This window comes from Magallana gigas, chromosome 2 (genome assembly GCF_963853765.1).
Source record: "Magallana gigas chromosome 2, xbMagGiga1.1, whole genome shotgun sequence".
Classification (NCBI taxonomy): Eukaryota; Metazoa; Mollusca; class Bivalvia; order Ostreida; family Ostreidae; genus Magallana; species Magallana gigas.
The window spans coordinates 39,790,991-39,811,969 of record NC_088854.1 but is presented as its reverse complement, the minus strand read 5'-3'; the positions used below and the strand labels follow the sequence as shown (position 1 = coordinate 39,811,969).

The window sequence follows — 20,979 nt, the reverse complement described above, 5'->3', positions numbered from 1 at the left end:
TATTTGTTTGTTTTATACGGTATAAAATGGTTTGGGGCAGTTTACGCTTATAAACCGGGTGACATCGGGAGGTGGGACTCCCTCATTTGTAACCAAACATCCTACAGCTGAGTCTGTTCTTCAAGGGAATGATTGTGACTTTAAAAATTTACCCTTGCGTGACCCAAAGTTATATAAGTTAGGTCAGATACACCATAATATGGATCATTGGAATGAAGTTTTGAGTCAGAGAGTAGTGGATGAAGATGTTCAGTTTAGAATAAGTAGGTGGCTTTGCACAAGGTGTAGATGTTATGGAATTCTTTTCACATTTCAAAGAAAATTTTAAAGGTCTTGCTTATGACAGTGATGAACCTCCAAGTATTTTCCTAGAAAATAGTGTTAGTTGTAGGAATCACAAAGAGTTTGTATGCAAGGTTTTGTAAGAGAAAATAAGGTCAGGGACCATAAGAGTTCTAGGGAAGATTGGTGAATGTGACATGCCTAGGGCTGTGATGAACTTTTAGTAGAGCTATCTAAACCACGGTTACGTTTGGATGAAAGGTACTTAAAATTGTGGGTCAAAGGTTCTAGCTCCGTTTTGTCTTGAAACTTTAAATGATGTTCATAGGTTGATAAATTCAGAGGCATGGATGGCAACATGTGATGAAAAGTCAGGCTATGAACAAATTACTTTGTCAGAGAATTAACAAATTTAATTTGGGAATGAATTTGGTGGATTTATCATGGTTTACACAGTTTTGCCTTTTGAATGGAAGGAGTCCTTAAAATGTTGGGGATTTATTTGTCAAAAAATCTATATTTTTATTTTTCCTTTTCCCGAATTCGGTGGCTGAAAAATGGACAAATATTATCAGTACCCTATATGGCGACATATGGAAATCACTGTGACATCTATGTTTCGGCTGTTAAAATATTAATAATTCATTTAAAAAAATAAACGGCAATTTATTGCATATAAATTGGATATAAGCTTCCAAAATCATTTACTGCAAAACATGTACATGTATAATATTATTCGGTTATTTCAAGAAAAAAAACAACCCGATCTTAACTTGAGCGACAGTGATATTTCAAAATGGAGTCATATAAATGAGAATTACTGTTAATGAGATTGGATACTCAACGGTCACCGTGGCATATCTTTACGATATCCAAATATTTCAAGAATGTTTATATAATAATATTAAAGGGGCATGGTCACGATTTTGGTCAAATTCTATTTTTCTGTTTTTATTATTTACAATGCTTTAAAAATGCCTTTCTAATGATCAAATAAAATTTGAGAGTCGTTCGTAGAGTTACAAGCAAGATACAGGGCTCACAATTCTTTGTCATGTAAACAAGGCTCGTGCCCGTTTTTGTTTACATAGGTTCAATTTACCAGTAAAAAATATTTTTCCAGCTTATTTGACTATCTTTTTATCTATTTTAGGCATAGATAAACAATTCCTAACGTTTAACACATTCGTTTTAGGTTTAAACCTGAAGTTTTTACTTCAACGTTCAAAATGTAAACAAACGCTTTGTTTACATAGGGAAGAATTTCAAGCTCTGTAACTCGTATAAATAACTCAACTAATGACACTCAAATTCCGGTTGCCTATTAAAAATGCCTTTCTGAAGCATTGTAAATATTAAAATCGGAAAATTAATTTTTGACCAAAGTCGTGACCATGCCCCTTTAAATATATCTTATTAATTAATAAGGATATTTGCGTTTTTCCGATTGAGTGGAATACTTGTCTTGCTTTATTTAAGTTTTAAACACGGGCCCTGGAAGTAATTGTAAATATATTGCATGTGCATGTATGAAAAAGTACTTTTTTATACATGCACATGCAATATATTTACAATAACTTCCAGGGCCCGTGGTTTTAAATGAAAATCTACTAAATATTACATGTTACATACATGCGTTGATCGACTTTTCATTTGCCTGTTATAAAAAAAAAATCCGGAAATATATTGTTCAACGAATGGACTAGATATTATGCTACTTCCTGCTATTTCAAGTTAAATGCGCGGGCATGTTTAAACTTCCTTAGTTACGTGATAGTGTTGCTAGAAAGAAGCTGCGTTTTCGTGACTTTCAAGATTGATAGTTTGTAAATCCTATCAATCTTCGCCTTCGCCCATCGATTCGTCGAAAGTGTCCGGTGCTCGTGTGTGGTTATACATCGTTCAATTGGAACAGTTTATCAACTGTAAATTAATTTTTATTTTCATTCTTTTATTGAATACAGAAACTTGAAAGGCCGTATTGGATACCTTGAAATTCATCGTGTCCAAAGATGAAGGACACTATGATTGTGACAACCGAAGTCCTGCCCAAGCGTGAACCGATTGTAGTAAATCGGGACGTTTGGTACAGCTTCATGAGCAAAGAGGATGCCGACCCTCAGGCCTGTTGGCTTGAGAGGAAGCGGCAAGAGAGGATGAAAGTAGGTTTTTGCTTGATATGAAAGTAATGTCTTGCATGTATTTACATTTGTTAACAATATATGGAGATAATTCTTTTTTTAATATTTGAAATTCATTTTATTTAAGGCTGAAAAAGCTGCCCTGGGAGCTTCTACATCTAGAGTTTCTACATCTACAACTTCTTCCTCTGGGTCTGTAGTCTTGGACTCCTTGAAATTGAGATATATTCAGCAGAAGGGTAGGGGTATTTGCATTTTACTTTTTGTAGATTTATTGAGTCCTGTTAAAGTTTGCTTGCTTTCTCTGACCAAATAACAAAAGGCTTCTATAAATCTTTAACTCAAAATATTTATATCAAACCTTTTTTTCTTTTTGTTATTAGAAATACAATTGTTATAGTAAATCTATTTTCTGTTAGATTAAATTAGTCAAAAATTAAGTTTTTTGGTGCAGCTTTGATTGAGTAAAAACAACTTCAAATACTAAATTTAGGAGATTAATTAATTGAAGGTTAATCAACTTAATGGGGGGGGGGGGGGTAATTACAGATATTCACAAAAGTACATTCATTTTTATTATAATAATTATCAATTAATGTTTTTGAAACTTTGTTAAGAAGGCAATTATCATTTAATTGAGAAATGTATTTATACAATTATAGTGGACAGAAACCAAAACCAGACTCCTTCTCCACCAAGTTCAGTTTCTCCACCAAGTTCAGTTTCATCAACTGAATCAGATGATGAGGTACCCAGAATCCTAAAAACTGCCTCAGATGATGAAGTCCCCAGAAGCCCTAAAAAGTCATCTCCAAAGGCTGAAAAAGAAAGTGATAGTGCACCACTCTCAGGCCATATACAGGCGTCAAACAACAAGCACTATGCCAATATTGGCCAATATTTGAATGAAATCTATAACAGAGAACAAATATGTGACATTTCATTCAAACTGGGCAGCATAATTTACCCGGTGCATAAAGTCGTTCTTGCTAGTCAGAGTCCGTTGTTTGAGAAGATGTTTGACAGCAAGGACTTTACTCAGCCCCCTATCAGACCAAGGCAAATTAGGGTTACTGGAGTGTCAGACGGTGCTTTAAAGACATTCCTAAATTGCATTTATTCCGGTGATATCAATATTATTAAACCTGATTGTCTGCATGAGGTACTTGATCTCTCACGGATGTTCAAAGTGCAGCAAATCACACAGATGTGTTTGCAGAAAATATCCTCTCTTGGTCACCATGACATGCTGAAACTTTTGCAAAAGATGAGGAGGCATAAAGATGTTCAACTTTGTGACATTCTGATGGATGGCATAGCCAAAGATTTTATGGAGATTAGGAACAGTTCCACTTTCTATGGCTTAGATGTCGAAACCATTTGCATGATTTTGTCAAATGAAAGGCTTGATGTTAATTCAGAGATGGACATTTTTGATAGTGTTGCAAGTTGGCTTTACCATCATAAGGAGGATCGAATGAAGAATCTGGAGAGAGTGATGGATACCGTGAGGTTCTCACACCTATCAAGCCAGCAATTGATGGAATGCTTTGTTAAATGTCCCGCCCTTAAGCAGAGCTCCCATTGTGTGGGCTTGATCACTATGGCTAACTGGTTAGTACATATACTCTTCATTATTATTTTCTTTTTATATATGAAAAAGATAAATCATACTATGATTTAACCTATTAGGTTTATAGCTTGAAATTAAACAATAAACATAATCAAATCTAATACCAACTTTTATTTGTGAAAACTTTATTTTGCGTCATTTACCAGAGTCAAACTGGTTTGCAGCTACTAATTTTTGCAACAGAGATCTATACTATTTTAAAAGTAATACACCATAGGTTTTGAGAACTGGTTTGCGACGAGAAAATAATTCTGACGATCAGGCTCTTGCAAACCTTCTCAAAGATTTCGATTCTCGGAAGCAAATAAAAGTTGATTTACAGTAAGGCATATATATTCCCAGTCATGCATTTTAAATAATCTGCTCTTTTTTGTTGTGAAAAAAAAATGACAGTGTATTAAAGAATATTTGAATTCAATGCATCTTTTATAACTTGGTGTAGGGTTCAGACCTCAATCAGCCTCAATCAGCAAGATCCTCTGAATCTGGAGATTCAAGAACCTCGGAGCCTTGCCAACAGTGGAGGAAGTGTTGAGCAATATCTGAAGGTGCATGAATAGTTATGTTTCTTTATAACATGTGTACCAAATTGTTTTTTTCCTTTTACGTTAATTTATGCTGTGTTTTTTAATTAAGTATTTTTATACAGCACATATCATAAGCAGGTATTACCAGTAGTTACTTTTACTTCCACACTAAAAGATGAGGCTTCTATAAATACCGGTAATTAATGACTGGTTTGACAGCATGATCAGATTTGCTCCATGTTCAGCAAATCATGCTTAGATAGATTGATCATCAGTCTGTATATAAAGTATTGTCAAAGGTAAGTACAGTATACATGTATGTTAAAAACTCGCCTCAAAACTGGAATGAATTAATGGAACAACTGTTTTGATTATATTAAACCACCTTGAAATTCAAGCATTAATTTGTTTGCCCTCTTTTGACTCGCAATGTTCATAAACTGAGGAAGGGAAATTCATTTTTCTTTTCAACATTGCATGCATGCATAAGAATTAATATTACATGTATTAATATAATGCCCAGAATTTTATGAAATACACCTGCATACACAAATTACATAATTATTCATTAGCTGACTTGGAGAGAACAAAAACTTCTTTAAGAGGTGGCCAAATATCATATATATATTTGATTTATCATTTCCTTTTTACATGATGCATTTTTATGTTTCAAGGAGACAATAAAAACTTCTTTGAAAGGTGGCCTAATATCAGAAATAATTATATGATATAGCTCTAGCTATTTCAACATTTCAGTGCAACATTCCATTCTATGTCTGCTCCACATTCTGACCTATTCCTTTTCTGTCTTTCTTCTTTCTGTTGCCTGTATAGACACACTGTAGTTCTGAGTTCAAGGAACCTGATGTCACTTATGACATTGTCCTAATGACTGAAGATGCTGTCGAGGATTTTAATCGTCATGCCTGTTCCCGAAGTCAAAGCTGGTCCACCATTTCTGCACCTTGTATCAAGCAATACAGGGAATCAAAATGTAATATTTTATTGTCAACATACCATCAAAAAGTAAAAAAAAATTTGATATTCAGGTACACAGAGCTGGGGACTTGCATGCTTCCTAATTATATACATATGATGACCAGAGTTTATTATTTTGTAATACAGCAATTTAACGTGCTTTAAAACAGCTAACTATATTATTGTAAATTATATATATATACCTAGGGTCTATGATGGATGACACAGAATCTGAACTAGCTGGAAAGCCAGCCAGATTGGGAACTACTGGACTACAAAGCATGGATTGTATGATGGGGAGGAAACCAAAGCAAAAACATGTTTCCATAGCGGAGGGAAAAAGCAATGACAAACATGTCAAAAAGAAAAGGAGTAAACAACATAAAAAACAGGACCACTCTGATGGTAGAAAGGCAATGGTTTGGGGAGGAGACCGGTGGTACATGGTTGGTAAGTAGATACAGTTCTACCTCATTATATAGAATGCCAGTTAACTCTTTAGTCTTAATTCATGGACATCTGGAAGGAATTTGGAAGTTCTATTCAGTGTTTCTCTGTGTGTTTTTTTTAAACTTCTATATATATTTCAGATAATATCTAATTTGTGGATATCTTTTAAAAAATTATCCTTCCCTTTGATCAACAGTTCAAAATATTAATGAAACTTGACTTATGCAATGCTTTTAGTTTTTCACGTCACCCATATTATACACTGAAGGACATGTTTTCTTTCATTCTTTTCTGTACGTGTCTTACTTTTTCTAACTCGACCATATCTTTTAAACTTTAAAATGGAGACTTAATCATGTCTTAAAGGGAAAAAGTCACTGTTAGAGGTCTATCAAGATTGTAGTAGTAGATAGATCAAGGTAGTCGAATTTCCATGGGACTTTGACAGGGTTTGGGGCATAATGAAGCATATCACAAATCAGCAAAAATTGCAGTTGACCAAATTAATTTTTATTTTGAAGAGAATATATATTTGTCAAATCAAATCATGTTAAAATCAATGCAAGATGATCTGAATTTGCGATTTTTGTAGGTGGAGCCAGATACAAAGATTCGGAGTGTCCCTCCCCCACCAATAAAGTATTGGTGTACTCGTACGAGACCAAAGAGTGGAGACCAGTGGCTCCATTGAATGTTGCCAGGATGGAGCATTCCCTTTGTGAAGTAGATGGCTATATATTTGCTATTGGTGGAATAGGTGAAGGCAATCGGTATGTACCAGTATGTCTTCACAATTTTCAGGACAAAAAGAGCAATATTGATGAAAATTAATGGAAAGAAATCTGGGTGGTAAATTTTATAATTATTTTTATATATTTATCATCAATTCAGCTTGCTTTCATCGGTGGAGTGTTATAATCCCAGAACCAACTGTTGGTTCTATGTGAAGGCACTCCCTGAGCCCAGGGCTGCTGCCTCTACCTCGGCTGAGGGGGGCAATGTTTGTCTGAAAGGGGGATACAGTGCAATAAAGAATGGGATGCCCTCCAGTTTTTACTATGAGAACAAAGTTGAATTATTCTACAATATGGAAACCAATAAGTAAGTAAAGAAGTCATAAGCTAGCTCATCAAAACTTTTCCTGTCAGATAAGACTTGTCTGCCTTAATTTTGTATTTATTTTAGGGTTTAATTGTGATCAAATCCTGTTTCTCATTTATTCACTGGATTAGTTATACTAAACAGTTTTTGTAATTCATAAATGTACATCATAATTATGTAGTAATCTTTTCATATCTTTTTGTTTTCAGGTGGTTAAGAGAATACTGAGGCCCATGCATCAAACTGAAATCTTTTCTGGAGTTATTTTTTAAAATTTTTTATGGACAAAGGACAATTTAAAATCTAAACTTGATCAAATTTATATCTTTAATGTCAGTATAATTTTTTTTAAAATTCATTTGGATTTATGTAAAATGGGGCAAAAGTAATTAAATTGTATGCAACTGTTGGTATTCCATTTTCTTTTTTATGGGGGCTTAATTGCTATGGCAAAATGGTCAATACTTGACATGTACTCTTATTATAGCATTGAATCATGATTTTTTGAAGTATACAGTCTCATAACTGCAGCAGTGTGTGCATACAAATTGAGTAATGCGCGTTAGCACCAAAAAGACACTCTGGAACCATTTACTAGATAATTAAGGTCAAGATCAGCTAGTAAATGATTCCAGAGTATCGATTTTTTAAAGCTAGAACCATTATGACATCATAATTGATTTGAAGAATCTTTCTCCCATAGTTTACAGCTTTGAAGGAATTATGTAGAAAATAAAACAATATTTTGATATTTTAAAGAAATTATGTAGAAAATAAACAATTTCTTGACATTCTATTCAATATTTATTTGTTTGATACGAAATAAAATGGTTTGGGGCAGTTTACGGTTTATAAAAAAGCGTAAACTGTTTCAAACCATTTTATATCGTATCAAACTAATAAATATTGAATTCATTGTTTAAAATTTAATTTTTGTTACTCTTCGTTGTAGATAAAAACGGTCATTTGACCTTTTTATGACATAAAATTTTACAAAATTCAAACGTAATGTCAGGCGTATTGATACGTTTTTGATGTTAGTCTTACTATGACATAGGCAACATTCTTTATACGATATAAAATAATTTTTTAGCCAATCAGAAAGCGCGTTACAACCAGAATTAAATTATATAGTTATAACGATTTGTCTTTTTCAAACGTAAATATAAATAATAAACAGCAATGTTAAAAGGTTCACCGGGATATGAAATTGGTTGGTACGTGATCAAATCTACCGAGAAGCCCTTTAGGCTTCACAGGATTTGATCACGTGACCATCCAACTTCATATCATTGTGAACTTTTTAAATTGCTGTTTATTTCTTAAGTAAATCCATCTCTCCTGGAAGAACTAGCTAACACAAGAACCAACAAGAGATAATTATATTCTTATTTGTATTTTATTTCTGTAATATTACCTTGTACATTGTACAATAATTTACAAGCGGTACAAATAATTCAAGCATTAAGATAATTCATTTGACAGAGCTGCAGGTATTTTTGATGACAGATGAAGCACAACCTACACAGGACTATACAATATATTAAAAGCTACATGTACACATTTTTATCTGTTGACTCTACATCTTTAATCAAAATAAAATATGACCTTAACCAAAAAAATAAAAGACAGTCACTGTAAAGAATGGGAAAAAGGGGGATATGTTATTGAATTTTTTTTTTTTGGTTTGCATCTATCTGAAATTATTTACCCATTGCATCAGTATAATTTCATGTATATAAGTACCAGAATATTCATTTTTAAATAATAAAAAAAAATTGCTCAAATAAAGAGTCCCGACACAATTTCCACTTGAAAGATTATTATTATTTTTATATTTATTTTATATTTTCTTCTGCTTAGAAACGTAACATAAATAAAAATGATGCACTTAGTCTAATAAATAAAGGACAAGGACTTCTGAATGATTTCTAAGAAAAAAATTGTAATTGGCAACAGGAACATAGTTTTAGTAAACAGATAAATAACACATGTATTTTAAAATAAGAATTTCAATATTGCTAGATTTATGGTAATGAATTACGTACCATACACATATTACATATACATAATGTAAAAGAGATTTGAGAGAGAGAGAGAGAGAGAGAGAGAGAGAGATGCAAGTCATTTTCATACACCAAATCTACAAAATCATAGTAAAACTACTACATGAATATTTCATGCTCTTTGTTTGCATGAACTATGCATAAATTTATTGATGCTGAAAAAACGTAAACTTCTAATATCTACGACACATATTACAGTCATGTAACATGAGAAACTTTGGCATCTATGAACATCATGTAAAAACAGGAAGATCATTTTCAACTCTTACAGCTTAGTCCTTACATTTAGTACTTGTAAACTAGTTTCTGCACACATGCAGGCATGATATTGTGCAATAGTGGAATGCTTCTATTCAAAGTGTCTGACAAACTCAACAATCCTAAACCATTGTAACAATGAACACATCACGGCAAATTATTAACTAAGAAAAAAAAATATAACATGTCGGTGAACTACAGAAGTATTGCACTAAAAAATTCTTCATTAATTCATCTTTCATTGTTTTCTTTGAAAGTGAAAAAGATAAAACATTTGTTCTTCAACACAAATACATATACCGGTAAACTGTAGATCTGAAATACTATGGCTACCGGGTATTTACTTTTTTTTCAATCAAGTAAACAATAAAATTATATTCTTGTTTTTCTGTCATGTTTGTTTAAAATAATACTTATCAGTGCTGTAAATAATGCTGTTAATAATGTCTCTTTTTATGGCTATAATTAACAGCTACCAGTTAAAATTGCAGCATTGCACAAATCAAAGGTACACTGTTTTATCAGCATTTCCATATCAGAATTATGGAACAATACAATATACATGTAATTATGAAGAATAAATGAAAATTATCAAATGGAGGCTGGAGATGACCTGATTTCTATGAGTGACATGATGTATGCTTTGTTTAATGACAACTGATAAGGTGTCCTGACTATAAAGTTAGCTCTGTTGAGTGGTCCCCCTTTTTTCCCTGAGTCTTAGCTTTGATTTTTCTCCGGAAAACACAGAGGACCAGTGTTTATATAAATATCACAGATAATAAGACTATTCAAGGCCAATATACATATTCACAAATCTATGTACACAAAACTGTTGCCAAAATATCATTCTTAATAAAGCAATATGTATCCACGAAATTTTTGCACAATCTTTAAGACAGTATAATGCCATTATATACTTGGGACAATTTTTAATTGTTTTATACAAGGCTTCAGATCTGTTCAAAACAAGACTAGGCACAATGGTATTCATTCAAAGGAGATTTGTTTTATATGAACATTAAAACTACTAGTAAACAATACCTGGGCTATGTCTTAACTGGCCTTAATTTTCAATGCTATGGACCAATTCTCTTTTTCATCCAAAAAAATGTCATTTTGATTCAAGTTACCTTATATGTTACCAAATCTCCAACAACTAATTTTATTATTTTCTAATAGGGATGTCAAATCGGTCAATTTTAATACTCGGTTACTCGGACGTTTTTCCGATCGAGTACCCGGGTACTCGGTAAAAGTGTAAATAAATATGAACAAGTACATTGATAACTGTAAAAATATTTCCAGACCTTTGAAGTCGATGGCGGCATTTTAGGTCTGTTCAGTTTCCCTACCGTGTGCTATCTAATTTATATAATAGACTATATAAACCATGTTCAGTGAAGACAAATCATTAAAGTAAGCCAAAAATAAGGGTAGACAGCCAAAGGTGAGAAAAGCTAGGTAACAGGTGCTTGGTCACGATATTTACTACATGTATATAAACACTGCCACAAGCGATAACGGTCATTTAGCATATTTTGAGGCGTAGGAAATCCTAATTACTGTATGTACAAGTGCAATGGACATTTTAAATTTTAAAACCGATCTTTTAATGCATTATTAAATAAACTTAGAAATATTAAAAAATATATATACATCCGAGTAACCGAGTACCGATTTTAGTATTCGATACTCGGACGTTCGATCGAGTACCCGATCAACCGGGTAATCGTTGACATCACTACTTGCTAAAAATGTACATATTCGTTGTATATTATGCAATTCAATCAGTAATACAAATCTTTACAAAATTTCCATATAATAATACCAATATTATTTTTAGCGGATAGAAATCAAATGCTAGCAACTGCAAGGTAGGACACGCTACTGGGGTACATGTACGAAAATAAAAACATTTTACAGATCTTTAAGCCTGGCCAGCAGTTTTTCCGCCTCCGACATTCCATTGTTTAATTCTATATTTCGGCTGTTAAAATAATAATAATTCATTTGAAAAATAAACGGCAATTTATTGCATATAAATTGGATATAAGCTTCCAAAATCATTTACTGCAAAACATGTGTATCGATAATATTATTCGGTTATTTCAAGAAAAAAACAACCCGATCTTAACTTGAGCGACAGTGATATTTCAAAATGGAGTCATATAAATGAGAATACTGTTAGTGAGATTGGATATTCAACGGTGGCATATCTTTACGATCCAAATATTTCAAGAATGTTTATATAATAATATTATAAATATATTTTACTAAGGATATTTGCGTTTTTCCGATTGAGTGGAATACTTGTCTTGCTTTATTTAGGTTTTAAATGAAAATCTACTAAATATTACATGCTACCTACATGCGTTGATCGACTTTTCATTTGCCTGTTATTAAAAAAAAATCCGGAAATATATTGTTCAACGAATGGACTAGATATTATGCTACTTCCTGCTATTTCAAGTTAAATGCGCGGGCATGTTTAGACTTCCTTAGTTACGTAATAGTGTTGGTAGAGAGAAGCTGCGTTTTCGTGACTCCCAAAGATTGATAGTTTGTAAATCCTATCAATCTTCGCCTTCGCCCATCGATTCGTCGAAAGTGTCCGGTGCTCGTGTGTGGTTATACATCGTTCAATTGGAACAGTTTATCAACTGTAAATTAATTTTTATTTTTATTCTTTAATTGAATACAGAAACTTGAAAGGCCGTATTGGATATCTTGAAATTCATCGTGTCCAAAGATGAAGGACACTATGATTGTGACAACCGAAGTCCTGCCCAAGCGTGAACCGATTGTAGTAAATCGGGACGTTTGGTACAGCTTCATGAGCAAAGAGGATGCCGACCCTCAGGCCTGCTGGCTTGAGAGGAAGCGGCAAGAGAGGATGAAAGTAAGTTTTTGCTTAATATGAAAGGAATGTCTTACATGTATTAACATTTGTGAACAATATATGGAGATCATTTTTTTTAATATTTGAAATTCATTTTATTTAAGTCTGAAAAAGTTGCCCTGGGAGCTTCGACATCTAGAGTTTCTACATCTACAACTTCTTCCTCTGGGTCTGTAGTCTTGGACTCCTTGAAATTGAGATATATTCAGCAGAAGCGTAGGGGTATTTGCATTTTACTTTTTGTAGATTTATTGAGTCCTGTTAGAGTTTTCTTGCTTTCTCTGACCAAATAACAAAAGGCTTCTATAAATCTTTAACTCAAAATATTTTTATCAAACCCTTTTTCTTTTTGTTATTAGAAATACAATTATTATAGCAAATCTATTTTCTGTTGGATTAAAATAGTAAAAAAATTAAGCTTTTTGGTGCAGCTTTGATTGAGTAAAAACAACTTCGAATACTGAATTTAGGAGATTAATTTATTGAAGGTTAATGGGGGGGGGGGGGTATTAAAGGCTTTGGCTTTTAGATCAATAGATATTTACAAAAGTACATTCATTTTTATTATAATAATTATCAATTAATGTTTTTGAAACTTTGTTAAGAAGGCAATTATCATTTAATTGAGAAATGTTTTTATACAATAGTTGACAGAAACCAAAACCAGACACCTTCTCCACCAAGTTCAGTTTCTCCACCAAGTTCAGTCTCTCCACCAAGTTCAGTTTCATCAATTGCATCAGATGATGAGGTACCCAGAAACCTAAAAACTGCCTCAGAGGATGAAGTCCCCAGAAACCCTGAAAAGTCATCTCCAAAGGCTGAAAATGAAAGTGATAGTGCACCACTCTCAGGCCATATACAGGCGTCAAACAACAAGCACTATGCCAATATTGGCCAATATTTGAATAAAATCTATAACAGAGAACAAATATGTGACATTTCATTCAAACTGGGCAGCATCATTTACCCAGTGCATAAAGTCGTCCTTGCTAGTCAGAGTCCGTTGTTTGAGAAGATGTTTGACAGCAAGGACTTTACTCAGCCACCTATCAGACCAAGGCAAATTAAGGTTACTGGAGTGTCAGATAGTGGTTTAAAGACATTCCTAAATTGCATTTATTCTGGTGATATCAATATTATTAAACCTGATTGTCTGCATGAGGTACTTGACCTTTCACGGATGTTCAAAGTGCAGCAAATCACACAGATGTGTTTGCAGAAAATATCCTCTCTTGGTCACCATGACATGCTGAAACTTTTGCAAAAGATGAGGAGGCATAAAGATGTTCAACTTTGTGACATTCTAATGGATTTGATAGCCAACAATTTTATGGAGATTAGGAACAGTTCCTCTTTCTATGGCTTAGATGTGGACACAGTCTGCATGATTTTGTCAAATGAAAGGCTCGATGTTAATTCAGAGATGGACATTTTCGAGAGTGCTGTAAGTTGGCTTCACCATCATAAGGAGGATCGAATGAAGAATCTGGAGAGAGTGATGGATACCGTGAGGTTCTCACACCTATCAAGCCAGCAATTGATGGAATGCTTTGTTAAATGTCCCGCCCTTAAGCAGAGCTCCCATTGTGTGGGCTTGATCACTATGGCTAACTGGTTAGTACATATACTCTTCAATATTATTTTACTTTTTATATATGAAAAAGATAAATCATACTATGATTTAACCTATTAGGTTTATAGCTTGAAATTAAACAATAAACATAATCAAATCTAATACCAACTTTTATTTGCGACAACTTTATTTTGCGTCATTTACCAGAGTCAAACTGGTTTGCAGCTACTAATTTTTGCAACAGAGATCTATACTATTTTAAAAGTAATACACCATAGGTTTTGAGAACTGGTTTGCGACGAGAAAATAATTGTGACGATCAGGCTCTTGCAAACCTTCTCAAAGATTTCGATTCTCAAATAAGCAAATAAAAGTTGATTTACAGTAAGGCACATATATTCCCATGCAGTCATGCATTTTAAATAATCTGCTCTTTTTTGTTGTGAAAAAAAAATGACAGTGTATTAAAGAATATTTGAATTCAATGCATCTTTTATACCTTGGTGTAGGGTTCAGACCTCCATCAGCCTCAATCAGCAAGATCCTCTGAATCTGGAGATCCAAGAACCTCGGAGCCTTGCCAACAGTGGAGGAAGTGTTGAGCAATATCTAAAGGTGCATGAATAGTTATGTTTCTTTATAACATGTGTACCGAATTGTTTTTTTCCTTTTACGTTAATTTATGCTGTGTTTTTTTTTTTAAGTATTTTCATACAGTACTATAAGCAGGTATTACCAGTAGTTACTTTTAGTTCCACACTAAAAGATGATGCTTCTATAAATACCGGTAATTAATGACTGGTTTGACAGCATGATCAGATTTGCTCCATGTTCAGCAAATCATGCTTAGATAGATTGATCATCGGTCTGTATATAAAGTATTGTCAAAGGTAAGTACAGTATATGTTAAAAAACTCGCCTCAAAACTGGAATGAATTAATGGAACAACTGTTTTGATTATAAACCACCTTGAAATTCATGCATTAATTTGTTTGCCCTCTTTTGACTCGCAATGTTCATAAACTTAGGAAGGGAAATTCATTTTTCTTTTCAACATTGCATGCATGCATGAGAATTAATATTACATGTATTAATATACATGTATACGAGGGTTGTCCCAAAATAGCGTAGACAAGTGGCGTTATTCAGTTAATCAAAGACAAAGGAAGATGAAATTTGTGCCACAAAGGGTTCAAGATATTTGCATTCAAATAATGTTTTAAAATCAAATATTGTTTGAGATTAAATTAGTAAAATGAAAGCATGTTAGATCAGAAATTCGACATGCGGCGCAATGTCTAAAACAAAAAGTTAAAATCAACATAATAATATGAAAATTGCGAGGAAAAGTACTTTTTGAATAAAAAAATTCAAATAAAACATACATTGATATTTGATAATAATTCTATTAGTTACTCAGAAAATGTTTTGGCTATTACAACACTTTTAAATATTATATAGTGCGCTTTGTGACAAGTTGAAAAGTTAACTCGTAATAAAATGACGATGTCAGCGTTTAAAGCGGCGCAGCAGTAACTGATACAATTTTGTAAAAACCATGAAATAAATCCTAAGCGGCTTTGGAAGTAAATGAAATTAACAAAATCGATTATAAATGCGTTTTGTGAATAAGTAGTTAAACAACACTGAAAATATTTTAGCAAGTATGATGACAATAAGTGAAAAAAAAAACCTCGAACTATATCAATAGACGTCAAAATGCAGAACAACACATTTCGGTAAGACGGACGTTAGACAACAAGTAATACGACAATTTTGGAGCCGACAGATCATTTGTACTTAGAAAATATTAAAAAACAAAAAAAACAAACTAGAAATATATGTAGAATGTGCACTTAGGGTACATGTTCAAAGATGATATTTTTTCTAAGACATTTTTTGGAAATAAAACGTAAATGTTATCGTAAAACCATGTTGAGGGTTTTGCAACAACGTAAAACTGGAAATTTTCGACGTCGCACATTGCGCCGCCTGACAAAACTTGATGTTAATAATTATTTATTTTCTCAAGAAATAAATAAAGTACAGATTTCAATTTTTTTAGTATTGTTTGCCAAAGGGTCATTGAAGAAAACATAGAAGTCTAATGAAATTGGAGTGAACAAATTATAAATTATATGTCCTGTCTACATTATTTTGGGGCAACCCTCGTAAAGCCCAGAATTTTATGAAATACACCTGCATACACAAATTACATAATTATTCATTAGCTGACTTGGAGAGAACAAAAATTAACTTCTTTAAGAGGTGGCCAAATATCATATATATATTTGATTTATCATTTCCTTTTTACATGATGCATTTTTATGTTTCAAGGAGAGAACAAAAACTTCTTTGAGAGGTGGCCTAATATCAGAAATATATATATGATATAGCTCTAGCTATTTCAACATTTCAGTGAAACATTCCATTCTATTGGTATGTCTGCTCCACATTCTGACCTATTCCTTTTCTGTCTTTCTTCTTTCTGTTGCCCGTATAGACACACTGTAGCTCTGAGTTCAAGGAACCTGATGTCACTTATGACATTGTCCTAATGACTGAAGATGCTGTCGAGGATTTTAATCGTCATGCCTGTTCCCGAAGTCAAAGCTGGTCCACCATTTCTGCACCTTGTATCAAGCAATACAGGGAATCAAAATGTAATATTTTATTGTCAACATACCATCAAAAAGTTAAAAAAAATTGATGTGAAATAATATTAAATGGAGGATAAAACGGTAAAAAGTATATTTTTCTAGGATCATCATAAGGAAAATTGACTTGTTTTAATTCAGTAAAATTCTCTTCATGTAAAAAGACACATTGGGATAAAGAAATTTTGTTACCTAATAAGTAAGATTATTTATATTAGTAGAAGAAAGTTAAACAAATGATGTGTGAAATATTATAATTTCATTCATAAATCCCAACTTGACCTACTATTCTAGTATCCAAGTTCCTTGTAAGCAAGTTTTACTGTAGGTGTTTACCTTGGTAACAATTAATGTACTATTTAGGTATATAGCTTAGATAGCCATTTTATTTGTACATAACCTGTTTTTTTATCAGTTCATCTTTCTGTCACCTAGCTTTATTCACTTGATGTAGTTGCAGGCAAAAGGGCATGGATTGTTGGATACTTTCAGTACAAACCTCATCAAAGTGCATGAATGCATGCTCTTTAAATTAATTTTAGACACTTCAAATATTTAAATCTGAAATTCTTTTAGAAGTTATTATTATGGTCTGTTCCAGGGACAGAGTATAAAAAAAAACTTCTTTACAAAGAATAATTTCATTATCAATGTGGAAATTGATATCTTAAAGTTCTGATGTTGATACATTAATCATGCAGTTAGATATTCAGGTACACAGAGTTGGGGATTTGCTTCCTAATTATATACATATGATGACCAGAGTTTATTATTTTGTATAATACAGCAATTGAACGTGCTTAAAACAGCTAACTATATTATTGTAAATTATTTATATATATATCTAGGGTCTATGATGGACGACACAGAATGTGAACTAGCTGGAAAGCCAGCCAGATTGGGAACTACTGGACTACAAAGCATGGATTGTATGATGGGGAGGAAACCAAAGCAAAGAGATGTTTCCATAGTGGAGGGAAAAAGCAATGACAAACATGTCAAAAAGAAAAGGAGTAAACAATATAAAAAACAGGACCACTCTGATGGTAGAAAAGCAATGATTTGGGGAGGAGACCAGTGGTACATGGTTGGTAAGGAGATACAGTTCTACCTCATTATAGAGAATGACAGTAACTCTTTAGTCTTAATATCATGGACATCTGGAAGGAATTTGGAAGTTCTATTCAGTGTTTCTCTGTGTGTGTTTTTTTTAAACTTCTATATATATATTTCAGATAATTTCTAATTTGTGGATATCTTTTAAAAAATTATCCTTCCCTTTGATCAACAGTTCAAAATATATTAATGAATCTTGACTTATGCAATGCTTTTAGTTTTTCATGTTACCAAGATTATACACTGAAGGACATGTTTTCTTTCATTCTTTTCTCAATTCTGTGTCTTACTTTTTCTAACTTGACCATATCTTTTAAACTTTAAATTGGAGACTTTGTTAGAGGTCTATCAAGATTATAGTAGTAGATAGATCAAGGTGGTCGAATTTCCACAAACTTTGACAGGGTTTGGGGCAAAGCATATCATAAAATAAGCAAAAATTGCAGTTGACCAAATTAATTTTTATTTTGAAGAGAATATATAATCAAATCAATGTTGAAATCAATACAAGATGATCTGATAATGCAATTTTTGTAGGTGGAGCCAGATACAAAGATTCGGAGTGTCCCTCCCCCACCAATAAAGTATTGGTGTACTCATACGAGACCAAAGAGTGGAGACCAGTGGCTCCTTTGATTGTTGCGAGGATGGAGCATTCCCTTTGTGAAGTAGATGGCTATATATTTGCTATTGGTGGAATAGGTGAAGGCAATCGGTATGTACCAGTATGTCTTCACAATTTTCAGGACAAAAAGAGAAATATTGATGAAAATTAATGGAAAGAAATCTGGGTGGTAATTTTTATAATTATTTTTATATATTTATCTTCAATTCAGCTTGCTTTCATCGGTGGAGTGTTATAATCCTAGAACCAACTGTTGGTTCTATGTGAAGGCACTCCCTGAGCCCAGGGCTGCTGCCTCTACCTCGGCTGAGGGGGGCAATGTTTGTCTGAAAGGGGGATACAGTGCAATAAAGAATGGGATGCCCTCCAGTTTTTACTACGAGAACAAAGTTGAATTATTCTACAATATGGAAACCAATATGTAAGTAAAAAAGTCATAAGCTAGCTCATCAAAACTGTTCTTGTCTGATAAGACTTGTCTGCCTTAATTGTCAATGACTTTTTGTAAATGATGTTTTAATAATGTGTGAACTTTTTCATATTTTTCTTCTCTTTTGTATTTATTTTAGGGTTTAATTGTGATCAAATCCTGTTTCGCATTTATTCACTGGATTAGTTATACTAAACAGTTTTTGTAATTCATATATGTACATTATGATTATGTAGTAATCTTTTCATATCTTTTTGTTTTCAGGTGGTTACGAAAATACTGAGACCCATCCATCAAACTGAAATCTTTTCTGGAGTTATTTTTTAAGGACAATTTAAAATCTACACTTGATCAAATTTAAATCTTTATTGTCAGTGTAATTTTTTTTTTAATTCATTTGGATATTTTAGATACATTTATGTAAAATTGGGCAAAAGTTATTAAATTGTATGCAACTGTTGGTATTCCGTTTTCTTTTTCATGGGGGCTTAATTACTATGGCAAAATGGTCAATACTTGTACTCTTATTATAGCATTGAATCATAATTTTTTGAAGTATGCAGTCTCGTAACTGCAGCAGCATGTTAGCACCAAAAAGACACTCTGGAACCATTTACTAGATAATTAAGGTTAAGATCAGTTAGTAAAGGATTCCAGAGTGTCGATGTTTTAGTGCTACAACCATTATAACATCATAATTGATTTGAAGAATCTTTTTCCCATAGTTTACGGCTTTGAAGGAATTATGTAGAAAATAAAACAATATTTTGATATTTTAAAGAAATTATGTAGAAAATGAAATAATTTCTTGACATTCTATTCAATATTTATTTGTTTGATACGAAATAAAATGGTTTGGGGCAGTTTACGCTTTATAAACCGTATAAAGCGGTTTATAAAAAAGCGTAAACTGTTTCAAACCATTTTATATCGTATCAAACTAATAAATATTGAATTCATCGTCATTTGACCTTTAAAATGATGTAAAATTGTACAAAATTTAAACTTAACGTCAGGCGTATCGATACGTTATTGACGTTAGTCTTACTATGACGTAGGCAACATTCTTTATACGATATAAAATAATTTTTTAGCCAATCAGAAAGCGCGTTACAATCAGAATTAATTTATTAAAGGAATGAACTCAATATTTATTTTTTTATACGATATAAAATGGTTTGGGGCAGTTTACGTTTTACAACTATAGTCTGTCCCAAGATATTTATGCTGCATAATAACGATTTTTAATAAAAATACACATACCTGTGACTGAAGTGCAATTAAAATCGATGAAAGGGAAAATTCCCAAGATAACTTCATTCACACATTATCATTTTTCCCTCGTAAAACTTCACAGGAACGAAAACAGATTTCCTACGGAGATTTATAATGGGGAATGTTGACATCTTTTCTCCATTCGGAAATACTCGGTACCCCTCGCGCAATTTTTCAACGTTATCATCCGGGCGTCTTCATCTCCTTGGCAATGGAAAAACCTCGTAGACTTTTTATTTTTAGCCGTGTACTGATACCCGACAAGCTAGAGGGGGCGTTTCAAAGGGGAAATCTTGGGATTTTTTCATACTATTGAATGAACATCGTCTGAACCAAGAGGTATTTATAAATACTGAATAATTTAAGAAAATATGCGGCAAAAATATCTTGGGACAGACTATAGAATTAAATTATATAGTTATAACGATTTGTCTTTTTCAAACGTAAATACATGTATAAGTAATAAACAGCAATGTTAAAAGGTTCACCGGGATATGAAATTGGTTGGTACCTATCGAGAAGCCCATTGGGCTTCACAGGATTTGATCACGTGACCATCCAACTTCATATACCGGTGAACTTTTTAAATTGCTGTTTATTTCTTAAGTAAATCTATCTCTCCTGGAAGAACTAGCTAACACAAGAACCAACACGAGATAATTATATTCTTATTTGTATTTCATTTCTGTAATATTACCTTGTACATTGTACAATAATTTACAAGCAGTACAAATAATTCAAGCATTAACATAATTCATTTGACAGAGCTGCAGGTATTTTTGATGACAGATGAAGCACAACCTACACAGGACGATACAATATATTAAAAGCTACATGTACACATTTTTATCTGTTGACTCTACATCCTTTATCAAAATAAAATATGACCTTAACCAAAAAATAAAAGACAGTCACTGTAAAGAATGAGAAAAAGGGGGATATGTTATTGAAAATTTTTTTTG

General features: G+C 32.7%; 2 protein-coding genes across 2 annotated transcripts; both read left to right on the top strand.

The window, feature by feature from the left end:
- Window positions 1-1,845: 1,845 nt before the first annotated feature.
- Window positions 1,846-7,521, top strand: LOC105340857 (kelch-like protein 3). The gene is made up of 9 exons (XM_066076545.1): window positions 1,846-2,444; window positions 2,551-2,662; window positions 3,086-4,037; window positions 4,499-4,604; window positions 5,418-5,577; window positions 5,769-6,011; window positions 6,604-6,781; window positions 6,903-7,112; window positions 7,322-7,521. Exons 1-9 carry the CDS (start codon window positions 2,295-2,297, stop codon window positions 7,338-7,340), a joined length of 2,130 nt encoding a protein of 709 aa, XP_065932617.1. The 5' UTR covers window positions 1,846-2,294; the 3' UTR covers window positions 7,341-7,521.
- Window positions 7,522-11,937: 4,416 nt separating this feature from the next.
- LOC117681130 (kelch-like protein 3) lies at window positions 11,938-19,202 on the top strand. Its single transcript, XM_066076544.1, has 9 exons — window positions 11,938-12,338; window positions 12,443-12,554; window positions 12,986-13,955; window positions 14,424-14,529; window positions 16,418-16,577; window positions 17,420-17,662; window positions 18,225-18,402; window positions 18,524-18,733; window positions 19,007-19,202. The coding sequence occupies exons 1-9, from the start codon at window positions 12,189-12,191 to the stop codon at window positions 19,023-19,025; spliced, it is 2,148 nt and encodes a 715-aa protein (XP_065932616.1). The 5' UTR covers window positions 11,938-12,188; the 3' UTR covers window positions 19,026-19,202.
- Window positions 19,203-20,979: the final 1,777 nt, after the last annotated feature.

Excerpts from the sequence above, each read along its gene's own strand:
- LOC117681130 (XM_066076544.1), top strand. The coding sequence starts at position 12,189 with ATGAAGGACACTATGATTGTGACAACCGAAGTCCTGCCCAAGCGTGAA. Across the intron at positions 13,956-14,423 it reads TTGATCACTATGGCTAACTG|GGTTCAGACCTCCATCAGCC; the intron begins GTTAGTACATAT and ends ACCTTGGTGTAG. Across the intron at positions 17,663-18,224 it reads AGACCAGTGGTACATGGTTG|GTGGAGCCAGATACAAAGAT; the intron begins GTAAGGAGATAC and ends CAATTTTTGTAG.
- LOC105340857 (XM_066076545.1), top strand. The coding sequence starts at position 2,295 with ATGAAGGACACTATGATTGTGACAACCGAAGTCCTGCCCAAGCGTGAA. Across the intron at positions 2,445-2,550 it reads AGCGGCAAGAGAGGATGAAA|GCTGAAAAAGCTGCCCTGGG; the intron begins GTAGGTTTTTGC and ends ATTTTATTTAAG. Across the intron at positions 6,782-6,902 it reads GGAATAGGTGAAGGCAATCG|CTTGCTTTCATCGGTGGAGT; the intron begins GTATGTACCAGT and ends TCATCAATTCAG.